Source organism: Solanum dulcamara, chromosome 4, assembly GCF_947179165.1.
Source record: "Solanum dulcamara chromosome 4, daSolDulc1.2, whole genome shotgun sequence".
Lineage (NCBI taxonomy): Eukaryota > Viridiplantae > Streptophyta > Magnoliopsida > Solanales > Solanaceae > Solanum > Solanum dulcamara.
Window position 1 is genome coordinate 14,274,218 of NC_077240.1, and position 18,232 is coordinate 14,292,449.

The window sequence follows — 18,232 nt, forward strand, 5'->3', positions numbered from 1 at the left end:
AAACCGGATCATACGTGGGCATCAAGAATACAATTAAATTAAAATGTTATTCACATTCCTAAAGAGAAAATGAGGAGGGAGGAAAAAGAGAAAGTTAAACACGAAAATCCTAGTTCTAAATGATATTTATAGCAAAACAAGGTTTATTAGAGGGCGTTCTGAAGTGCCAGAGATGAAGTAAATCTCCTTTTTGAAGATGGTTATGTACTACAAGTTTGTTCCATCCTCTGTTAAACACAAGTCTCCCCAAGCTCTTCCATCTGGTAAACTTCATGTCATGTAAATTACCCTTTGGATCCATTACACTCACGTTAAGACCTGTATCATCTTCGTTTACTATCTTTTCTCTCTCCGACCTACTCATGTAGTGGAGTATTTTGGTGCAGCACCCAGTTGGAATAAGGAACCGGCTCAAGTTCACGTTGACGTCCGAGTTCTCCACATACTTCCAGCCGATGTAAACCGGTAGACTCCCTTGGACAAACTGAATAGCCATATCCATATTTGGTGGAGGAAAATCTGGTATATCTATTAATCTATTGTTGTTGTTCAATGCTGCATGCGGGAAAATTCGTTTTCCGAATAACATTATGCTCTTCTCCTTCTCCGCAACTTTGATGTCATTGCCAAAGAGTCTTATTGTAGTCATGGTTCAATTGGTGTTGTTACTTGTGTAAACTTTGCATGTTAGTATTATTTATAGAGGAGTTAAGTAGCACTCGTTTTAGGATTGTCTTCTCCTATTTGAGTTTGGATTCGGTAAGTTTATGTTCAAATGTTACTTTTTAGTAACAATCCGAATCCGATGCGCGTTAGGATTCCTAAAGTGTACATTCCATTACCGCGGCCTAGTTAAAAATTCCTAATTGAAGCCAAAAAAGGAAATTTATGGCAAACACATATTTAAAAAGTTTATTACTGAAAAAAATACACCTTAAAGAATATTATATCTTTGTTGAAATTGTTAGTTTTTAATTTCTGTTATTTTGATGGAACAACAACATTGTCGAATATCGCGACTATTATTTTGAGGGAACCATAACATTGTCCAATATCACATTCGCCTGAACCATATTTTGAGATGCAAAGTTATTTGTTTTTGTTATATGAAAAAAAGTTACTTTTCTTATTAACAATAATTTTTTCATTTCAATTTGTTTGTCTGATTTTAATTTGACACGGAGTTTGGAGTTTAACAAGAAAGTAAAGAAGATATTTTGAATCTTGTTATCTCCTATATTAAAGTTAGTGTTAAACAATAGAATAACCAAATAGGGATTTTTGTTCAATTCGATGGTGTTTTTATATTCTTCAAATCGAGAAAAACAAAAACTTAATTAACTTGATGAAGATTTTATTTTTTCGAACCAAGTTAATCGCTGAGTAGAAAGTCTTTCGATTTTAGTCTCCAGCCCCCAAACAGAATATAAGATGAAGCAGAAATATACAACTTGTTTCTAGTTTAACGATGAAGTTTTTATATTCTTCCAATCGTTAACCGAATGAATTTTGAATACTGATGAAGTTTTTATATTCTTCGAATCAGTATTAGATTTAGACAGAGTAGCAAACCATAAAGGTTTTCATCTCCAAAACCGTCAGATACAGGAAGAAATATTATTAAATTTCTTAAGCTTGTTATCCTGTATTGAAGTTGGTAAACCAGAAACAATTAAGATGAAAAGAAAGAAACAATATCCGAGTCCACAGAATTCACTGTGTCCTTAAGGAAATTATTTTTCTCACTGTACCCAAGGTTATGGATTATTTCCTCCCAGGATAAAACATTAAAGAAGTAGCGGTACCTCAAACTTCTTTAATTCCAGCGAACTCAAAATAGCAAGGTAATCACATAAAGACACAATTTTGTTTGTAAGAAAATATGGATAGATTTTCGATGATCAAAATTGAGAGGAGGCCTCTCTATTAATTAATTATTTAATTAATAATTTTAAATTAATACTGAATTAATATTAAGAAAAAAAAAATTAATTGATGAGATTAATAAATAAATTTTGTCTAAAAAATTATCAATCAAATCATTTGTCTAAGCCGTAGTCGAAGCCGAGCAACGACGACAGCGCGAGGCACCTCTACCTAACCCTTTATAAGTTGAAAGAAGTCTTTCCTAATATAAGGACGAGACTTTTCCTTTCTTCTACCAATGATGAGAAATGACTTTTCATTTATTCTTCATTTGAATCCCCCCACATTTCCCAATTCTTCTATCTCATTCTTTTCCATTCACACTTCAAATAAACCCAACAAATCTTTTATCTTAAACTAAAGATCGAAATGAACAGTAAATATATTTTTTATTTTTAAGAACACATGTTATGATCTTATTATTGCTATAAAAATGAGGTCCTCAAATTTGAAGTCCTAACACAAGTGCCTTAGTTTTCTTATGCATGGAGCCGCTTCTGATACACATGCATGAAGTTTGAACTTCATAGTTCGAATTTCAGGACACTTGTCTTGAAGTTTATGTTATAGTACTTTCAACTTCAGAAAATTGTGTTTCTAAAGTTCATTACCGGTGACTCCAGCTTCATGAAACTGTGTCATGGCTAGTTATTCAAACTTCAGAATATACTGTCGCAAAGTTTATTATAATACTTTCAACTTTAGAATATTCTGTCTTAAAATTTAATTATTGAATATATGCAATGAATAGATCACGTCAAAATCACCGAGTCCCCCTGGATATGGCGGATGTAAGTTCAATTTTGGAAGTAACTGGGTGTATTTATATTTTTGTTGGTGGGGTAATTTTGAAATTTTCCTAAAGAAAAACAGAAGAAAAATCAAAATTTATTTTGGGATAGAAATTATAAAGAATTTTTCACCAATTATTCTTTATTGGGATAACTGTTTAGTAAATTAATGACCTTTTTTTAGGGCAGCCCTAAAGCTCCCGTTATGGGCAGGATTCGGGGAAGGGCTCTGACCACAAGAGTCTATTGTACGCAGCCTTATCTGGTCACATGACAATAACTTTACCAGTTACTCCAAGCCCCCCTTCAAATTAATGAACTTTTTTTATTATAAAAGATTCTTTTGCAACTTGGGAACTTTTCAGACCAAGGTTTAAAAGTTTTTCTTCAAAAAACTAAAAAACTTATAAGTGTTATAAAAATAAATTAACTTTGCAAGAAATAATTAAAAAGAAATTGTGAGAGAAGAGGAGAAAGAGAAGAAAATTGCCGTGTATATCTTTTCATATGTGTTGTGCAACATTGCCTATTTATAGGCAGAAGAATAAGAGTAATACCAAGTGGGAAGAAAGAAAGGAGGATCAAGTGGGCAATTTACACACTTTTCAATGGGCCCCACTTGAAAAAATGACATTCATATACAACACTTTCCTTTGGATGTCCATTTATAATGTGCCTCTTAAAGACTCTATAAGAAATAATATACATATTAATTGAGAACATCCATAAATATTATACATCATTAAAATCTTATTAGGAAAACCCAGTGGAAAAAAATCTAGTGAAGAAAAAAGAGTACACAAATTTGGTAATACGCCTTGAGTGCTGCCTCATTAAAACCTTACCAGGAAAACCCAGTGGGACAAAACCATGGTTAAGGAAAAAAGAGTGCAGCGCGTATTTTACTCCCCCTGATGAAAACATCATTTAAAATCTCGAAGATAACGCATTCCAATCTTGTATCTCTATTTCTCAAAGGTTGAAGTTGACAATGCCTTGGTAAACATATCTGCTAAATTATCACTTGAACGGATTTGTTGAACATCTATTTCACCTTTCTTTTGAAGATCATGAGTAAAGAAGAATTTTGGTGAAATATGTTTAGTTCTGTCTCATTTGATGTATCCTCCATTTAATTGAGCTATACATGCAACATTGTCTTCATACAATAATGTTGGAGCATCTTTTGTCAAAGAAAGGCCCATGTTTCTTGAATGTGTTGAGTTATTGATCTTAACCAAACACATTCTTGACTTGCTTCATGAATGACTATTATCTCTACATGATTTGAGGAAGTGGAAACCATAGTTTGCTTTGTTGAATGTTATGATATAGCTGTACCACCACATGTAATTAAATAACCTGTCTGCGATCGACCTTTATAGGGATCAGACAAATATCCCGCATCTGCCTAACCAATCAACTGTGACATGGATTCATTTGAGTAAAATAATCTCATATCGGTGGTCCCTCGGAGGTATCTGAATATATGCTTAACTCCATTCCAGTGTCTTCGAGTTGGGGAAGAACTAAATCTTGCTAACAAGTTTACTGAGAAAACTATATCTGATCTAGAATTGTTGGCAAGATACATTAATGCACCAATTGCACTAAGGTATGGTATTTCAGCACCAACAAGCTTTTTATCATTTTCATGAGGTTGAAATGGATCTTTATTAATATCAAGAGATCTCACAACCATTGAGTACTCAGTGGGTGTGCTTTATCTATGTAAAATCTCCTTAAAATATTTTCTATATATGTTGATTGATGGACAAATATTCCATTTGCAAAATGTTCAATTTGTAGACCAAGACAAAATTATGTCTTTTCGAGGTCTTTCATTTCAAATTCCTTTTTCAGATATTTTACTGCCTTTGAAAGTTCTTCAGGAGTTCCAATAATATTTAAAATCATCAACATATACTGCTATTATGACAAATTCAGATCCAGACCTTTTCATAAAGACACAAGGGCAAATTGGATCATTTTAATATCCTTCTTTTAGCAAGTATTCGCTAAGACAATTGTACTACATTCGCCCTGATTGTTTCAGCCCATATAAAGATTTTTGAAGTTTTATTGAACAAATTTCTCGATAATCTTTATATATTTCAGGCATTTTAAATTCTTCAAGAATTTTCATAAAGATATCGTTATCCAGAGAACCATATAAATAGGCTGTAACGACATCCATTAGATGCAGGCCAAGTTTTTCATGAACTGCCAGATTTATAAGATACCTGAAAGTGATTGCATCCACCACAGGAAAATATGTTTCCATATAATCAATGTCGGATCTTTGCAAAAATTCTTGTGCCACAAGTCGTGCTTTATATCTTACGACTTCATTTTTCTCATTTTTTTTCCGCACAAAGACCTATTTGTACCCCACTGGTTTAATACCTTAGGTGTTCGGACTATCGGTCCGAAAACATCGTATTTTTCAAGCGAAGCTAATTCAACTTGAATTGCATCTTTTCATTTTGGCCAATCATTCCTCTATCTACATTCATCGACAAATTTTAGTTCAAGATCCTCATTTTGTTGCATTATTTCCATAGCAACATTATAAGCAAACCTATTGTCGACAATTACATTATTTTGGTTTTATATTTTTCCCGATGAGACATAATTTATTAAAATTTCTTTATCATTTTCAGGCGCTTTAACCTCTTCCAAGGTTTTATCAATTGTTATGTTTCCTCGCTTTTCTTGAATAGGTTTCGTCATATCATGACCATCTTGATTGTTTACTCATTTTTTTTTCAAGAATTTTTATCTTTGGAATCGATCGATCTACCACAATTTAAATATGGTTTAGACTCATTTGCATTAATTAATTGTCCTACTGGGACATCAACTCAAATTAGAATATTAGCAGCTGGGATATGAGATTTAGTAACTCTTGATAGGTCAGTGAATGTATTTGGCAGTTGATTTGCAATATTTTGCAAATGAATTATCTTTTGAACTTCTAGTTCACATTTATTTATATGAGGATCTAAATGATATAGTGATAATGCATTCCAATCTATTTCCCTTTTCAGCTGCTTATTTTCTCCCCTTAATACTGGGTATTCTGATTCATCAAAATGACAATCAGAAAATCTTGCGGTGAATAAATCTACAGTCATAGGTTTCAAATATTTTATGATAGAAGGAGATTCATACCCAACATATATCCCCAATCTTCTTTGGGGTCCCATCTTTGTGTGTTGTGGTGGAGCAATCGAAACATATATTGCACACCCAAATATTCTAAGATGAGAAAGGTTTGTCTCTTGACCAAAAACCAATTGTAATGGGGAGACTTTATGATAACTTGTGGATCTGGTCCGCACAAGACTTGCTCCATGCAAAATAGCATGACCCCATAATGAAATGGGAAGTTTTATTTTCATAAGCATTGGTCTAGCAATTAATTAGAGACGTTTAATTAATGATTCCGCTAGACCATTTTGAGTATGAACATAGGCAACCGGATGCTCAACTGTTATCCCAGTAGATAAATAATAATCATTAAATGCCTGAGATGTGAACTCACCAGCATTATCAAGACAAATTATCTTTATTGCATAATTTGAAAATTGTGCTCTTAACTTAATTAATTGAGCAAGTAATCTCGCAAATGCCATATTATAAGTTGATAATAAGCACACATGTGACCATCTTGTAGATACATCTATTAAAATCATATAATATTTGAATGGTCCATATGATAGGTGAATGAGCCCACATATATCACTCTGTATACGTTCCAGAAATATTGGGGATTCAATGCCCACTTTGATTACTGATGGTCTAGTAATCAATTGTAACACCCCTCAAAATTCTTCCAAAGATTCGGACCCTTCTTATGTTTGGGAGGGGTCGAACCCGAGTATCTTGAAGTATATTCGTGAGTTAAGATGAGTCTCTGAGGGACTGAGCAGTGTTAGAGGTGATGTGAGGTCACCAAAGACCCCTAGGACCGAGCTAAGTCCAAAATATCCGCCGTGGCTAAGTTTAGGATGAGTTCGTATAAGGGTCGACTTTTAACGACCCTATCTTTTGAAGGGCGTAAATCTGGGTGGCCCAAGACCTATCAAATTAAAGGTCATCGAGTCTTCTTTCCAACGCCACCAAGAACATAAATTTTGGAGTTCGAAGTCAAAAGATATGACGATCCTAAAATGAACTAGCACGGCAGGAATTTTATTTTTGGCCTAGGTTGCAACTGCTGGGGAAATGGCCTTGGCGCTGTAAGGGCGCGACGCGCCACTATCACGCCAGAAACATGCCTCAGTAGTTTGGTCCTTGCCGCGATGCGCCACTAAAAGTTGTGCAGGGTTTTTCAGGCCAAATTCCCAGAACTCAGAACAATGGCCTTGGCGCTGTAAGGGCGCGACGCGCCACTATCGCGCCAGAAACATGCCTCAATAGTTTGGTCTCTGGCGCGGCGCGCCACTACGAGGTGTGCATGTTTTAGGCGTGTTTCAGCCTGGCGCTGCAATGGCGCGATGCGCCACTATCGCTCCAGGTGCATTTTTGCCTATTTTTTAGAACTTTTGAGAAGGGGCAATTTGGGAATTGCCCCAAATTATATCTGTATCACCCTAGACTATTTTGGGATCATTTCTTCAGCCCCCACTCTCTCTCTAAAAGCCCTAGAAACCTCTTCTCCCCCTCTCTCTCTTCTTCTTCCTCTCCAAATCCTTCTCCAACAAGAAGAGTTCCAAGAGCTTCAAGGTTTGAGTTTCCATTGAAGACCCAACCACAAGGTTTTCTTCAAGTCTTCACTAAGGTATGTAAGGCTATCCAAAATATGGGTTGAATCCACCTATGTGCCCTATTCTTGCTTTGAGGTTAGATGTTCATGAAAATGGAGTTTTTTGGTATGGTCTAAATTTAAATGAGTTTGTCCCCTATTTATTTGATTCTATATGTATTGATGTTGTTGAGTTAAGAAGTTCCCAAAATGAGCCTTTATGTGAGTATGAGTTGATGAAAATGAGTTGCTAAATATGTTCTATTGATCTTCTTGACTATGTAGATTTTGATAAAGGATGCTATTTCCTTAAAAATGTTGCTTATTATAAAAATGTAAATTTAAAGTCTTGAAATTGTGATGAGTCTCAAAGATTTTTCATATGGGTGGAGGAAATGATTGAGTATATCTAGATGTTGCTATATATGTGCATTTAAATTTTCTTTTGAAGGATATGATTGAGATTGATCGGATAGTATGATTGGAAGAGATTGATTGTGATAGAGTTGATGAGTTGGCAAGGTTGTAATGAGACTTGTCGATATGATTTGATTGGATGGAGTTTTATGAGCATTGAGTCTTGGGAGGAGTATCGAGCACCGAATTGGGCAAGAGTATAGTCCATACTCGAACCCAATACCTATGTTGCCAAACGTAGGGGGGATTGAACCGTTAAAGTTGGATGTTTCCCCGAGAGATTTGTCCTGACATTATAGGACTTGGTTGGATTGGATCCATGAGTGTTTGATTCGTTCATACCCTGGCAAAGTATGAACGGGCGTGACAACAACGTCGTTTTGTTGTACCTTTACTGGCTCATAAGTGATGGTTATCGGATAAGAGAAACTCCCAAATAGGTCTTGATAGTACTCTGAGTCAGATTGAGTTGAATTGTATGTGATTGGTCCCGTCTAAATCATATTCTTGTTTAGACTTAGGACATTTGATTGAGTTGGTATTCCTCTTGAGTCGAGCTTCTGAGTTGATTCGATTCTTCCTTGATGTTCGTTGTATTCGGCCATTTTACATACTCGTACATTCTATGTACTGACGTCATTTGGCCTGCATCGTTTCATGATGCAGAGACAGGTACTAGAGATCATCAACCAGCGCTCCGTTGAAGATCCACATACACCCTCAGCTAGTTGGTGAGTCCTCCTAGTTTCCGGAGGATGTTGAGCCTTCATGTACAATCTGTTGCCGTTTCTCTTATTTTGATTGTAGGTAGCCATGGACTTGTCATTGGCACCTCTTAGACTTTGATAGAGGCTTCATAGACTGGAGTGTGGGGAGGTCGAACTGTTATTTTGAGGAGTCTTATTTTATTGTCTTGTTGGGTTGTAAATGTTTGGCCTCTGGCCCTTATATATATATATATATATGATCAGTATTTTATTAATTGAAGTTTCCGCTAAGAGAATGTGATGGAATGAATATGTGACTGGACCAGGTGGTTTTCGGAGGTCAGAAATGACCTTCGGGTGCCGGTTACGTCTAGGGTACCCTCTCGGGGCGTGATAAATATGGTATCAGAGCCCAGAGTTCAAGTGTCCTAGGGAGTCTATGGAGCCGTGTCTAGTAGAGTCTTGCTTATGGGTGTGTTGTGCACCACACTTATACTCTGTCACAGTTTTAAAAATTTGAAATCGAAGGTGTTTCTAGTCATATCGGTCTTTTGGTAACACCGTAAGTTTCAGGTGGTGATACCGATCCTTCAAATTAGTCCATAATTTAAGAGGGTATTTAACAGTTAAATATTCAATTTTTAATCCTTTATGAATATGACGACGGAGAAAAATCATGGCATTTTCATTATTTTAACTTGATGCATTATTATCTTATTTAATAGTATCACCAAGACCTTTAGCGTCAAGGTGAATTTCAACATCAAGGATTCATGATAAATAATTTTTTTCAAAAATGTCAAGTGCCACAAATTCAGGTTTTGATAAATTTGACATGATAAAACTGAGATAAAAATTAATTTAGAAATAATAAAGACAACTAAAAATAAAATTTTTCAGTAGATATACCTAATATAAGAGTTAATATATCTGATGAAAATTATAACTTCGTGCTGATAACTTGTTATAAAAATAAATTAACTTTGCAAGAGATGATTAAAAAGAGATAGTGAGAGAAAAAGAGAAAGAGAAGAAAATTGCCGTGTATATCTTTTCATATGTGTTCTGCAACATTGCCTATTTATAGGCAGAAGAATAAGAGTAATACCAAGTGGGAAGAAAGAAAGGAGGATCAAGTGGGCAACTTACACACTTTTCAATGGGCCCCACTTGAAAAATGACATCCATATACAACAATAAGAACATATTAGATCATAATCTAATAGATTTTAGTAAGTTATTGCACATGTTAAATAATAGTCTAATATTTTATTTATGAGGTTTAAAAAGAAAAATATTAGACTCTAATCTTGCGTTGTCTACAACAACAACAAAAAACGCAATCAAATCCCACTAAATGTGGCCTAGAGAGGTTATAATGTATGTAGACCTTACCTCTACCGCGTGGAGATAGATAGATTGTTTGAAAGACCCCCAAGTCAAGTAAAATAAGCAGAAAACAGTAAAGACAACACAATCATTACTAAGAAAAATATTGCAAAATCTACACGAAAACACACACACTAACAATAGTAAAATATTGATAATCAAAAACACAATACAATATATGGTGAGAACTACAAGGGTACGACTTATACTACGACACCCTCCATCCCTTCTATCCTTCTACCCTAATGCTGGCTTCCACTCCTTCCTATCGGCATATCATGTCTAATAACATCTCCCCAATATTTTTTCGGCCTGCCTCTACCCCTCTATGAATCCCCTACAATCAACCTTTCACACTTCCTCATTGGTGAGTCAGCGCACCTCCTCTGCACATGCCAAAACCATCTCAGTCTCGCTTTCCTTATCTTATCCGCCACCGAGGCCACTCCTACCTTCTCCCGAATAACCTCATTCCTAATCTTATCACTTCTAGTATGCCTGCACATCCGTCTCAACATCCGCATCTACGGAACATGCATCTTTTGAACATGTGAGGGCTTGACTAGCCATCACTCCTACCCATACAATAAGGACGGTCTAATCACCGCTCTGTAGAACTTACCTTTAGGTCTAGGTGGTACCTTCTTGTCACACAAAACTCTAAAAGCAACCCTCCATTAATTTGTTGGGTTTGGAGGCAATTTTTTCCAATAAATTTTCATTAAATAAATGTAGATTATTTTTGTAAGACTTTTCTTACGGAGACAAAATATCAAGACCAGCTCCTATAAGGGATATTTATGAACTAACCGGGGGCTAAAGACACAATTAGGGACAAAGTCTCGAAGTATGGGCTTCAGGCCCAATGACGCAAGCACCAGAACCTAACAGGCTGAGATCTGTTCTCTATGGGCCTTTCTTCTTCGGCCCAGTGGATCTTCCCTGACGAAATAAAAGCTTTTGTAGTTTGAATCCAAGCATTGGCGCGCCTATAAATAGCTAACACGTCTTCAGTTTGAACTTCGTCATAGTCATTTCAAATCTTAGAGATCACCATGGGAAAGCGTATGAGGAGAACCAGACCTCTTTGTAGCTGTGTATCTCCTCGATTGAAATTTCTCACTCCTCACTCTATCTTCTCCTGGTTCTCTCTCTCTCTCTCTCTCTCTCTCTCTCTCTGCATTTTTGTATTTTAATTCGATTGTAAAAGCATTTGAAATTGAGGTTTTATTCTTTCTGCACAGTTTAATGCACTAAATATATGAATTCAAACTAGAAACGAATTGAATGTTGAGATAATGTTCAGCTGCTATGCTTGTAGTGATGCTCTGTAATGCGGCAATTGTCAAATTCCATTTGATTGACATTTCGCAGTTCAATGCTCTCTGATCCAAAAATTTGAGCGAGAAGCACTTTCTCTTTGAATATTAGTTTAAATTGATCGCTGAAATTACTCCTGTAGTTGAATCTGTTGTTTCTGTGAGTAGGCGGTTTGATACTGTATTAGTAGAGTTGTATTCTCTCTCTGTCTCGTGCATATTTTATGGTATCTAGAAGATAAGTAGTCCGATTGAAAAATTTTAGCTGAATAGATGCTTTGTATTGAATTTGAGCTAAAATTCTTAGCCGTTCTGCTTATTGCAATGTATATTATGCCGCAACTGTTGAATCTGTTTGCTGATCGAACATTGCAAGCTCTTTGATCTACAACTTTGAGTTAGAAATCAATTCATTTATTAATATTTCCTAAATATTCATAACTGATACATTATGCCTTCGATCAATGTACTGTTTCTGTATGAAGGCGATCTGGCACTCTATTTAAAGAAGTGTTATTAGACTCTCTCTGGCGCTGCATATTTCTATAGTATGTATTTAGAAATCAAGTAATCGGATTGCTGAAATTTCCTTATTCGAGGCTTTCTGCTTTCTCTAGGGGTTTAAATGCTCTATTTTCCAGAATTTTAATGCGGCACAAATTGCAATTTGAGCTACAATGTAGCTGTTCTGTTTATTTCATGCGTGTTAGTAACAACTGTCAAATGTGTTTACTGATTGAGGTTTTGCAGACTGAGAATGAATTCATCTTTGAATGTCAGCTAAGTAGATGATACTACGTCTAAGAAGGGTACTATACTGTATTAAAAACAGTATTATTAGACTCTTTGTGTTGCCACATATTTCAATTTTATGTATCTATAGAAGAAAAAAAACAATTGAGGATACATTTGAGTCAAGGCTCTCTGATTTTTCAATCAGTTCAAAGCTCTATGTTCCATGGATTCAATAGTGAACCACATCAATATCCGAGCTACAATTCAGCTGCTCCGCATATTGACATGCATTCTGTGCTGCAACTGTCAAATGCGTTTATTGGCTGAGGTTTTGCAGTTGAATGCTTTTTGATCCACAAATTTTCTAGTACTCAATTCACGTTCGAATATTAGCTAAGATTTGATAACCGATACCAGTGGCGTACCCAGGAATTTTATGAAGAGGGTTCAAAAAATATTAAACACGCTAATCAGAAAAAAAATGAGCTTATTCGGATTCGAACCCGTAGACAAGCTAAGGCAAAATATTGAGCCCCATTTGCCACTGAGCTAGTCCTTTGCCTTATGCTCAGGGGGTTCAATGTTAAATCTATACACATTAATTAAAATTTTTATCTTATATATACAGTATAATTTTTTAACGAAGGGGGTTCGGATGAACCCCTCAACTTGCCTTGGGTCCACCCCTGACCGATACTACACCATAATTTCCATAAGAAGGTGAATAACTGTATTAAAAGTCTCATTCGACTCTTGTAAATCCAAATTTTAGCTTCGAATTCAAAGCTTTAATTTAGTTTACAGTTCAAAATTGAGTTTAGAAATATTCTGGGTGGTGGATAACCATAAGGCTGTGAATACAAGTTCAACAGAATTGCTAATAACTGTCCTTCTTTTGACGTCACTTTAGCCTATGTAGTACTGCAAATAAAAATCAAATAGTTTGCTATGTCACAGAAGCCAATGCTTTGAACTCTAGAATATCAGCTTCTTTGTTCAACTGATATCATCTGCATGACCATGAAAGTAACTTAAATTATCTTTGTTGTGTATCATATGGTAGTTATCAAGTTGGTTTTGAATGTTGAGACTGAATTTATGGCTATTTGAATACCATAAGGTACGAAGAGGACCTGTGGACTGAGATTGCTAAGTTCTTGGATGGAAAATCTTTGGTGATGCTTGCATCAACTAGCACGTGGTTCCATCGTATCCTTATGGAGGACATCATATGGAAACATGCTTGCTTGCGAGACCTCCAGGTTCCTGATCCCGGAAAAGTAACATTCAAATGGATCAACTTATATGCAGCAGCCTTTAGTAAGCAGTTTCTCTTTTTACATGAGTTTGACTATTAAAATTAGAAGTGACATAAAAAATTTCCGGTTCTCTACTGTAACGAATAAATTTATTCATTGCAGATGGATGCCATTCTTACAAGTTCCGCCAGAAGGATAAACATATTGGTATGACCCCTTCTCCAGTTTTGCTTTATATGGTAAATTTTGGTATTAACACACTGCACTGAGGTGTTGACATTTCTGTCAATGGTTGTTGATACCTTTAAGTTGTTTGAACGAATGATCAGACTGGATGCGCATTGGAGCATTTTCCTTTGACTCGCAAAATGCACTCCTGACAGAGAATTTGATCCCTCCCTTGAAAATCCTTAAGGAGAAGACAACAGAGAAGATGTTGGAGTTAAACGGGTGCTGTGTGGTCAGAAATGTCAAGAGTGGAATCTGGATTGCTGGTAAAATTTGTGATTGTGTAAAAGAATTTCTTATCAGCATGACTTTTTAATCCCTTTGTTTATTGGTTCTTCCAGATTTGCAGCTTGTTCGTTGCCCAGTCTGTGACCTCAACACATGTGATGGTAAGCTGGTTTTTTTTCCTCCATATTTTAGAAAGGAACGACAAGGTTACTGTACCTTCAGGAGCTTAATCAGTCAGAAGGGTTTTCTCTTAATTGAACAGTTGGAAGCAAATTGAACCATTGCCACTTTATGTTTGTGCAAATTAAACTATTCCATAGTTAATCCTTTTGGGTTTAGTCCATTCCCCAGATTGGTTTTCCTGTCTATCCGAAGTGCTATAAATATGACTAAAGATTTAATTATGTGTTATTCTATGCAGGAACGATGCAGGTATTAGATGCAAGACATATTGAGCTGTTTCTAAATGAAGGATACCAGGATGGAAGCTGGGATTATGAGTTGCTAGGTTCCCACAATGAGAAGAAGCAAGCTAATGGGGCCTCTGCTGGTATATTTGATATCAAACATCTGAAAGACCGCTCGACTTCTGGTAACAGCTCAATTCCCTGACACAGTTTTAAGTTACTGTTAGCTTTGCACTCCGGTCTAACACCATCAATTGCCCAAATCTAATTGCCAAAACATAGAAGCTTCATTCTGGGCCTTTCTTGGGTTCTTCATGAATCAGTACAAGAACTCACCAACTTTTCAGAATGTAGATAATTCATAGTCAAGTGAAATCATTGGAAAGACAACTTCTGTTACTTTAGATCCTGATAAAGAACAAAGGACCATGACTTATTCTTGATATGAGATTTAATTTTGTTCCTGTGTCATTTGTAAATGCATGTTCAGCTGTTCTTGATCTAAAGTCATGGGTAGGAAAGCCCAATGATTGGCAACCAAAAGCTATGATAACCCCTTATGCAGTAGCAGTTAACACAAACTTGCAAGAGAATGAAGGTATATTAACCCTGGTTTCTGCAACTTTTATGAGTGACAAATTGTACCTCATCTCTCGCTCATTACTTACTGTTACATTGTGGTGGCAGGTCTTCACGTAAAATTCCATGTCATGAAGTCCGGGAAGAATGGTGAAATTGTTTCAATCAGAATGTCAGAGCAGCTCCAGTGATTTTGTCAAATACTACCAAGTATAATCTTACAACAACTGCCAAGTATAATCTTACTGTCTACAAACCAGAGTTCGTTTTTTCATCAAATATTAGCTATAACTCCATATACAACAGCCAGCCCACTATCAACAAGTTTCAAACGGGTTGTACTCCACCAAGTTATACCTAGCAAATTAAAAAAATGTATATTTGTAAGTAAATGATTCTTGGTTTGTAATATATTACTTACTAGCCAAACTAGCACACGCAAAAATCATGACTTGCAGCCTGGCTTTTCCTTATGGCTTATGCTTTCTTGTCCTCTAATAGAAGCCACTTAACAATAAATCAAATGACTTTTTAAGTATCCACCTGCTATGAGTTCCCAATGGCAGTATTTTAAAGGAAGTTGAGCTGTTCAAATCTTCTTTATTAGTACATTGTATAACTTGGATTTTATAACATCTTTGTCGTGTCAACCAACGTGAACTTATGACTTTTGAAACAACTAATATGTTAATGAAATTCTGTATGGTTTGAATCTTTGAAATACTTGGCAAACCACTATTTCTGATGGCGGAGCGGCTTGTCCATATCCAAATTGACTTTCTGAAATACATGGGCATTCTTAAGTTCATCTCTTTCTCTTTTCTTCTCTGTTTAACTGTCTATGCAAGGTACGATTGTGCAGATTCCATTTGTGGGAATAACCACTTTGACATACGATTTCCTTTTGGAATAGAAGGCCAGAACCTTCAGAACTGTAGCTATCCTGGTTTCAGTCTTAGATGCAGTGATAAAGTTAGATCAATTCTAAGTCTTCCAGGTGCAGGAGATTACTATGTACGTGATATAGATTACCAAACCCAAGAAATACAACTCTATGATCCATCTGGTTGCCTCCCAAAACGGCTGATCGATTTCAACACCACTTCTTCTCCTTCTTCACCTTTCAAAGCTGTTGCCTATCGGAACTATACTTTCTTGACCTGTTCAACAAATTCGGTTTTGTCTCGGTTTAATGTCATTGGTTGTCTAAGCAATTCCACTACTTCAACTTTAGCTACTTCTTCTATAAGTGTTGCAAGCCAAATGACAATTTTGTATAGCTGTAGCATAATCAACACATCGTCCATTCCTGCTTCATGGGCATTCCAATACGAATCAGATTTTTTAACTGACCTTAATACCGATCTTGTGTTAACGTGGGATGAACCAAACTGCCAAGAGTGTGAAGTAAAACAAGGTGTTTGTGGGTTCAAGAATGCCATTATCAAAGAAATCCAATGCTTTGATAGTCCTGGAACAGGTAAATATTTTCTCAATTAGAGTCTCCTTTTATTTCTTCTTCTATATTTCCGTTTGAGTATCTAGGAGTAGAATCAATTAAGCAATAATGCCTCAATGCTTGGGGTTGACAATCTGTGTCCTTGTAACCCCCTCCCCCCCCCTCCCGGCCACCCATTTAAATTAGGACAAACTCTACTTGGGCCTATGGGCTTCGATGCCGCACGCGCGTTGAATTCTCCAAGAATACGGAGAACCAACCACATTGACTTTTTTTGATGAGTCCAGCAACATAGCTTGGGGTAATCATAGGTGGATTTCAAGGGTAGGTGAGAGGACTCAAAAAAATAATCAATATGGTTAAGGACTCTTTGACTTTGATTAATAGGAAGCTTTTGGAGTAAGGTTGGTTTATAATGGATAATGCGTAAATAACTATAATACTTATGATGATGTTATATGAATCTAATATTGATTGTCTCACTGGAAATAAACATATTTGTATTCATCACAAATATCGGTATGTGCATTTGGCAAAATTGAAAGGCCAAGCTGCCCCTTATTTTAATCCAGTAATCAAATGTCAATCCTTATGGAGAAGCTGACTTCTATTCAAGTGGTATTGTATTATTCAGCAACTAGTTGATTGATTGGGATCGTGCAAATGAAAATGTATCGTGTAAGTCAATCTATCACTCCCGTATAGATTGTAACAACTCAATAAACTGATAGTGAATGAATTGATTTGGATTATACAGTTGGCTTGTGATAACAGTTCAACTTAACATATAATATAATGTGACTGTGTGAGTATTACTTTTGGATAACTTAGTATTCAACGCCTTGCTGTATATGTAAAGCAATTTTGGGGGTTTACAATCACGGGTACAATGAAAGCTTACCGAAAGTTGATTCCGTTAATTTGAGTATCATATTCAAAACTATTAAATTAGTGAAATAGTCCAATACTTTTATCTATCTCAACATGGTTAAACGGCTGAGACTTGAGTAACAATAATAAGTCTATAAAATAAAAATAAGAAAAAGAATGTGACAACGTGTTTGTCTCAAAGTTATCATAATTTCACTTGCAGGTAGCAAAAGACCCGTTCGACATGTTTTCAAATTTATTGCAATAACCTTAGTTATTCCAGCCATCACTTGTTTAATTGGTGTATCATGTTACATTTTCTTGGAGTGCAACCGATTCAGCCGCGCCACCGCTGCAATCCAAAGAATCACCACCAGAACCACCCTAGCACCACAACCGGCAGCAGGCACTGGCCTCAACGATTCGACAATTGAGTCCTACACAAAAGTAGTCCTAGGAGAGAGTCGGAGAGTTCCAGGGCCAAATGATGGAACTTGCACAATATGCCTGGCAGAGTACCATCCTAAAGAGATTGTGAAGTGCATACCTGAATGTGAACATTGCTTTCATGCTGAATGCATCGATGAATGGTTAAAGATCAATGGTTCTTGTCCTGTTTGCAGAAACAATCCTTCTCCTGCTCATGTTACTTAGCTTCTTCGTAGCACGCGTAGTTTGTTTTACTTATTGCATTTTGAGATTTGTAAATCCCAATGCGAAGTTGTATATATGCTTATCGGGCATAAATTAACATCACTGTGGTTCAGTAGAAGCTTAGCTGGTTCTCCTTATTCGAATACTTTGTTCACATGCCATGTCCAAAGATTGAAGTTTTGAGATAAATGGTCATTTGATAGTGTCTACTACTACCTTTTTTCGGCCTATTTCTTTAATTTTGTGACAATCGTTATTAAAAAGATATACCTTGGTTATATTTTGTCTCATCAAAAAGCCTTCTACGATTGGCTACCAAAAGCTATGATAACCCTTTATGTAGTAGCAGTCAATAAACTTGCAACAAATTAAGTCAAGAAAGAATGGTGAAATTGTTACCATTAGAATATCTGAGCATCTTGGTAGGCAGAAAGTTATCAGATATCTGTATTGCTGTGAGAATTGCAAGTACCTGATGGAATAGTCGGAGGTGCCCCAAATGGATTCGCGAACC

The 18,232-nt window shown here is 36.1% G+C and overlaps 3 protein-coding genes across 3 annotated transcripts; 2 read left to right on the forward strand and 1 right to left on the reverse strand.

Moving 5' to 3' along the window:
* Positions 1 to 11: 11 nt before the first annotated feature.
* Positions 12 to 659, reverse strand: LOC129886458 (B3 domain-containing protein At2g31720-like). Its single transcript, XM_055961154.1, has one exon. It carries the CDS (start codon positions 647 to 649, stop codon positions 116 to 118), a length of 534 nt encoding a protein of 177 aa, XP_055817129.1. The 5' UTR covers positions 650 to 659; the 3' UTR covers positions 12 to 115.
* A 10,373-nt stretch (positions 660 to 11,032) lies between these two features.
* Positions 11,033 to 15,208, forward strand: LOC129884724 (probable F-box protein At3g61730). The gene is made up of 8 exons (XM_055959011.1): positions 11,033 to 11,124; positions 13,155 to 13,354; positions 13,456 to 13,500; positions 13,623 to 13,787; positions 13,863 to 13,910; positions 14,171 to 14,341; positions 14,647 to 14,754; positions 14,844 to 15,208. Exons 1-8 carry the CDS (start codon positions 11,036 to 11,038, stop codon positions 14,924 to 14,926), a joined length of 909 nt encoding a protein of 302 aa, XP_055814986.1. The 5' UTR covers positions 11,033 to 11,035; the 3' UTR covers positions 14,927 to 15,208.
* A 316-nt stretch (positions 15,209 to 15,524) lies between these two features.
* LOC129884725 (putative RING-H2 finger protein ATL21A) lies at positions 15,525 to 18,067 on the forward strand. Its single transcript, XM_055959012.1, has 2 exons — positions 15,525 to 16,215; positions 17,288 to 18,067. The coding sequence occupies exons 1-2, from the start codon at positions 15,525 to 15,527 to the stop codon at positions 17,716 to 17,718; spliced, it is 1,122 nt and encodes a 373-aa protein (XP_055814987.1). The 3' UTR covers positions 17,719 to 18,067.
* Positions 18,068 to 18,232: the final 165 nt, after the last annotated feature.

Excerpts from the sequence above, each read along its gene's own strand:
- LOC129886458 (XM_055961154.1), bottom strand. The coding sequence starts at position 649 with ATGACTACAATAAGACTCTTTGGCAATGACATCAAAGTTGCGGAGAAG.
- LOC129884724 (XM_055959011.1), top strand. The coding sequence starts at position 11,036 with ATGGGAAAGCGTATGAGGAGAACCAGACCTCTTTGTAGCTGTGTATCT. Across the intron at positions 13,355-13,455 it reads CTTATATGCAGCAGCCTTTA|ATGGATGCCATTCTTACAAG; the intron begins GTAAGCAGTTTC and ends TATTCATTGCAG. Across the intron at positions 13,788-13,862 it reads GAGTGGAATCTGGATTGCTG|ATTTGCAGCTTGTTCGTTGC; the intron begins GTAAAATTTGTG and ends TGGTTCTTCCAG.
- LOC129884725 (XM_055959012.1), top strand. The coding sequence starts at position 15,525 with ATGGGCATTCTTAAGTTCATCTCTTTCTCTTTTCTTCTCTGTTTAACT. Across the intron at positions 16,216-17,287 it reads CTTTGATAGTCCTGGAACAG|GTAGCAAAAGACCCGTTCGA; the intron begins GTAAATATTTTC and ends TTTCACTTGCAG.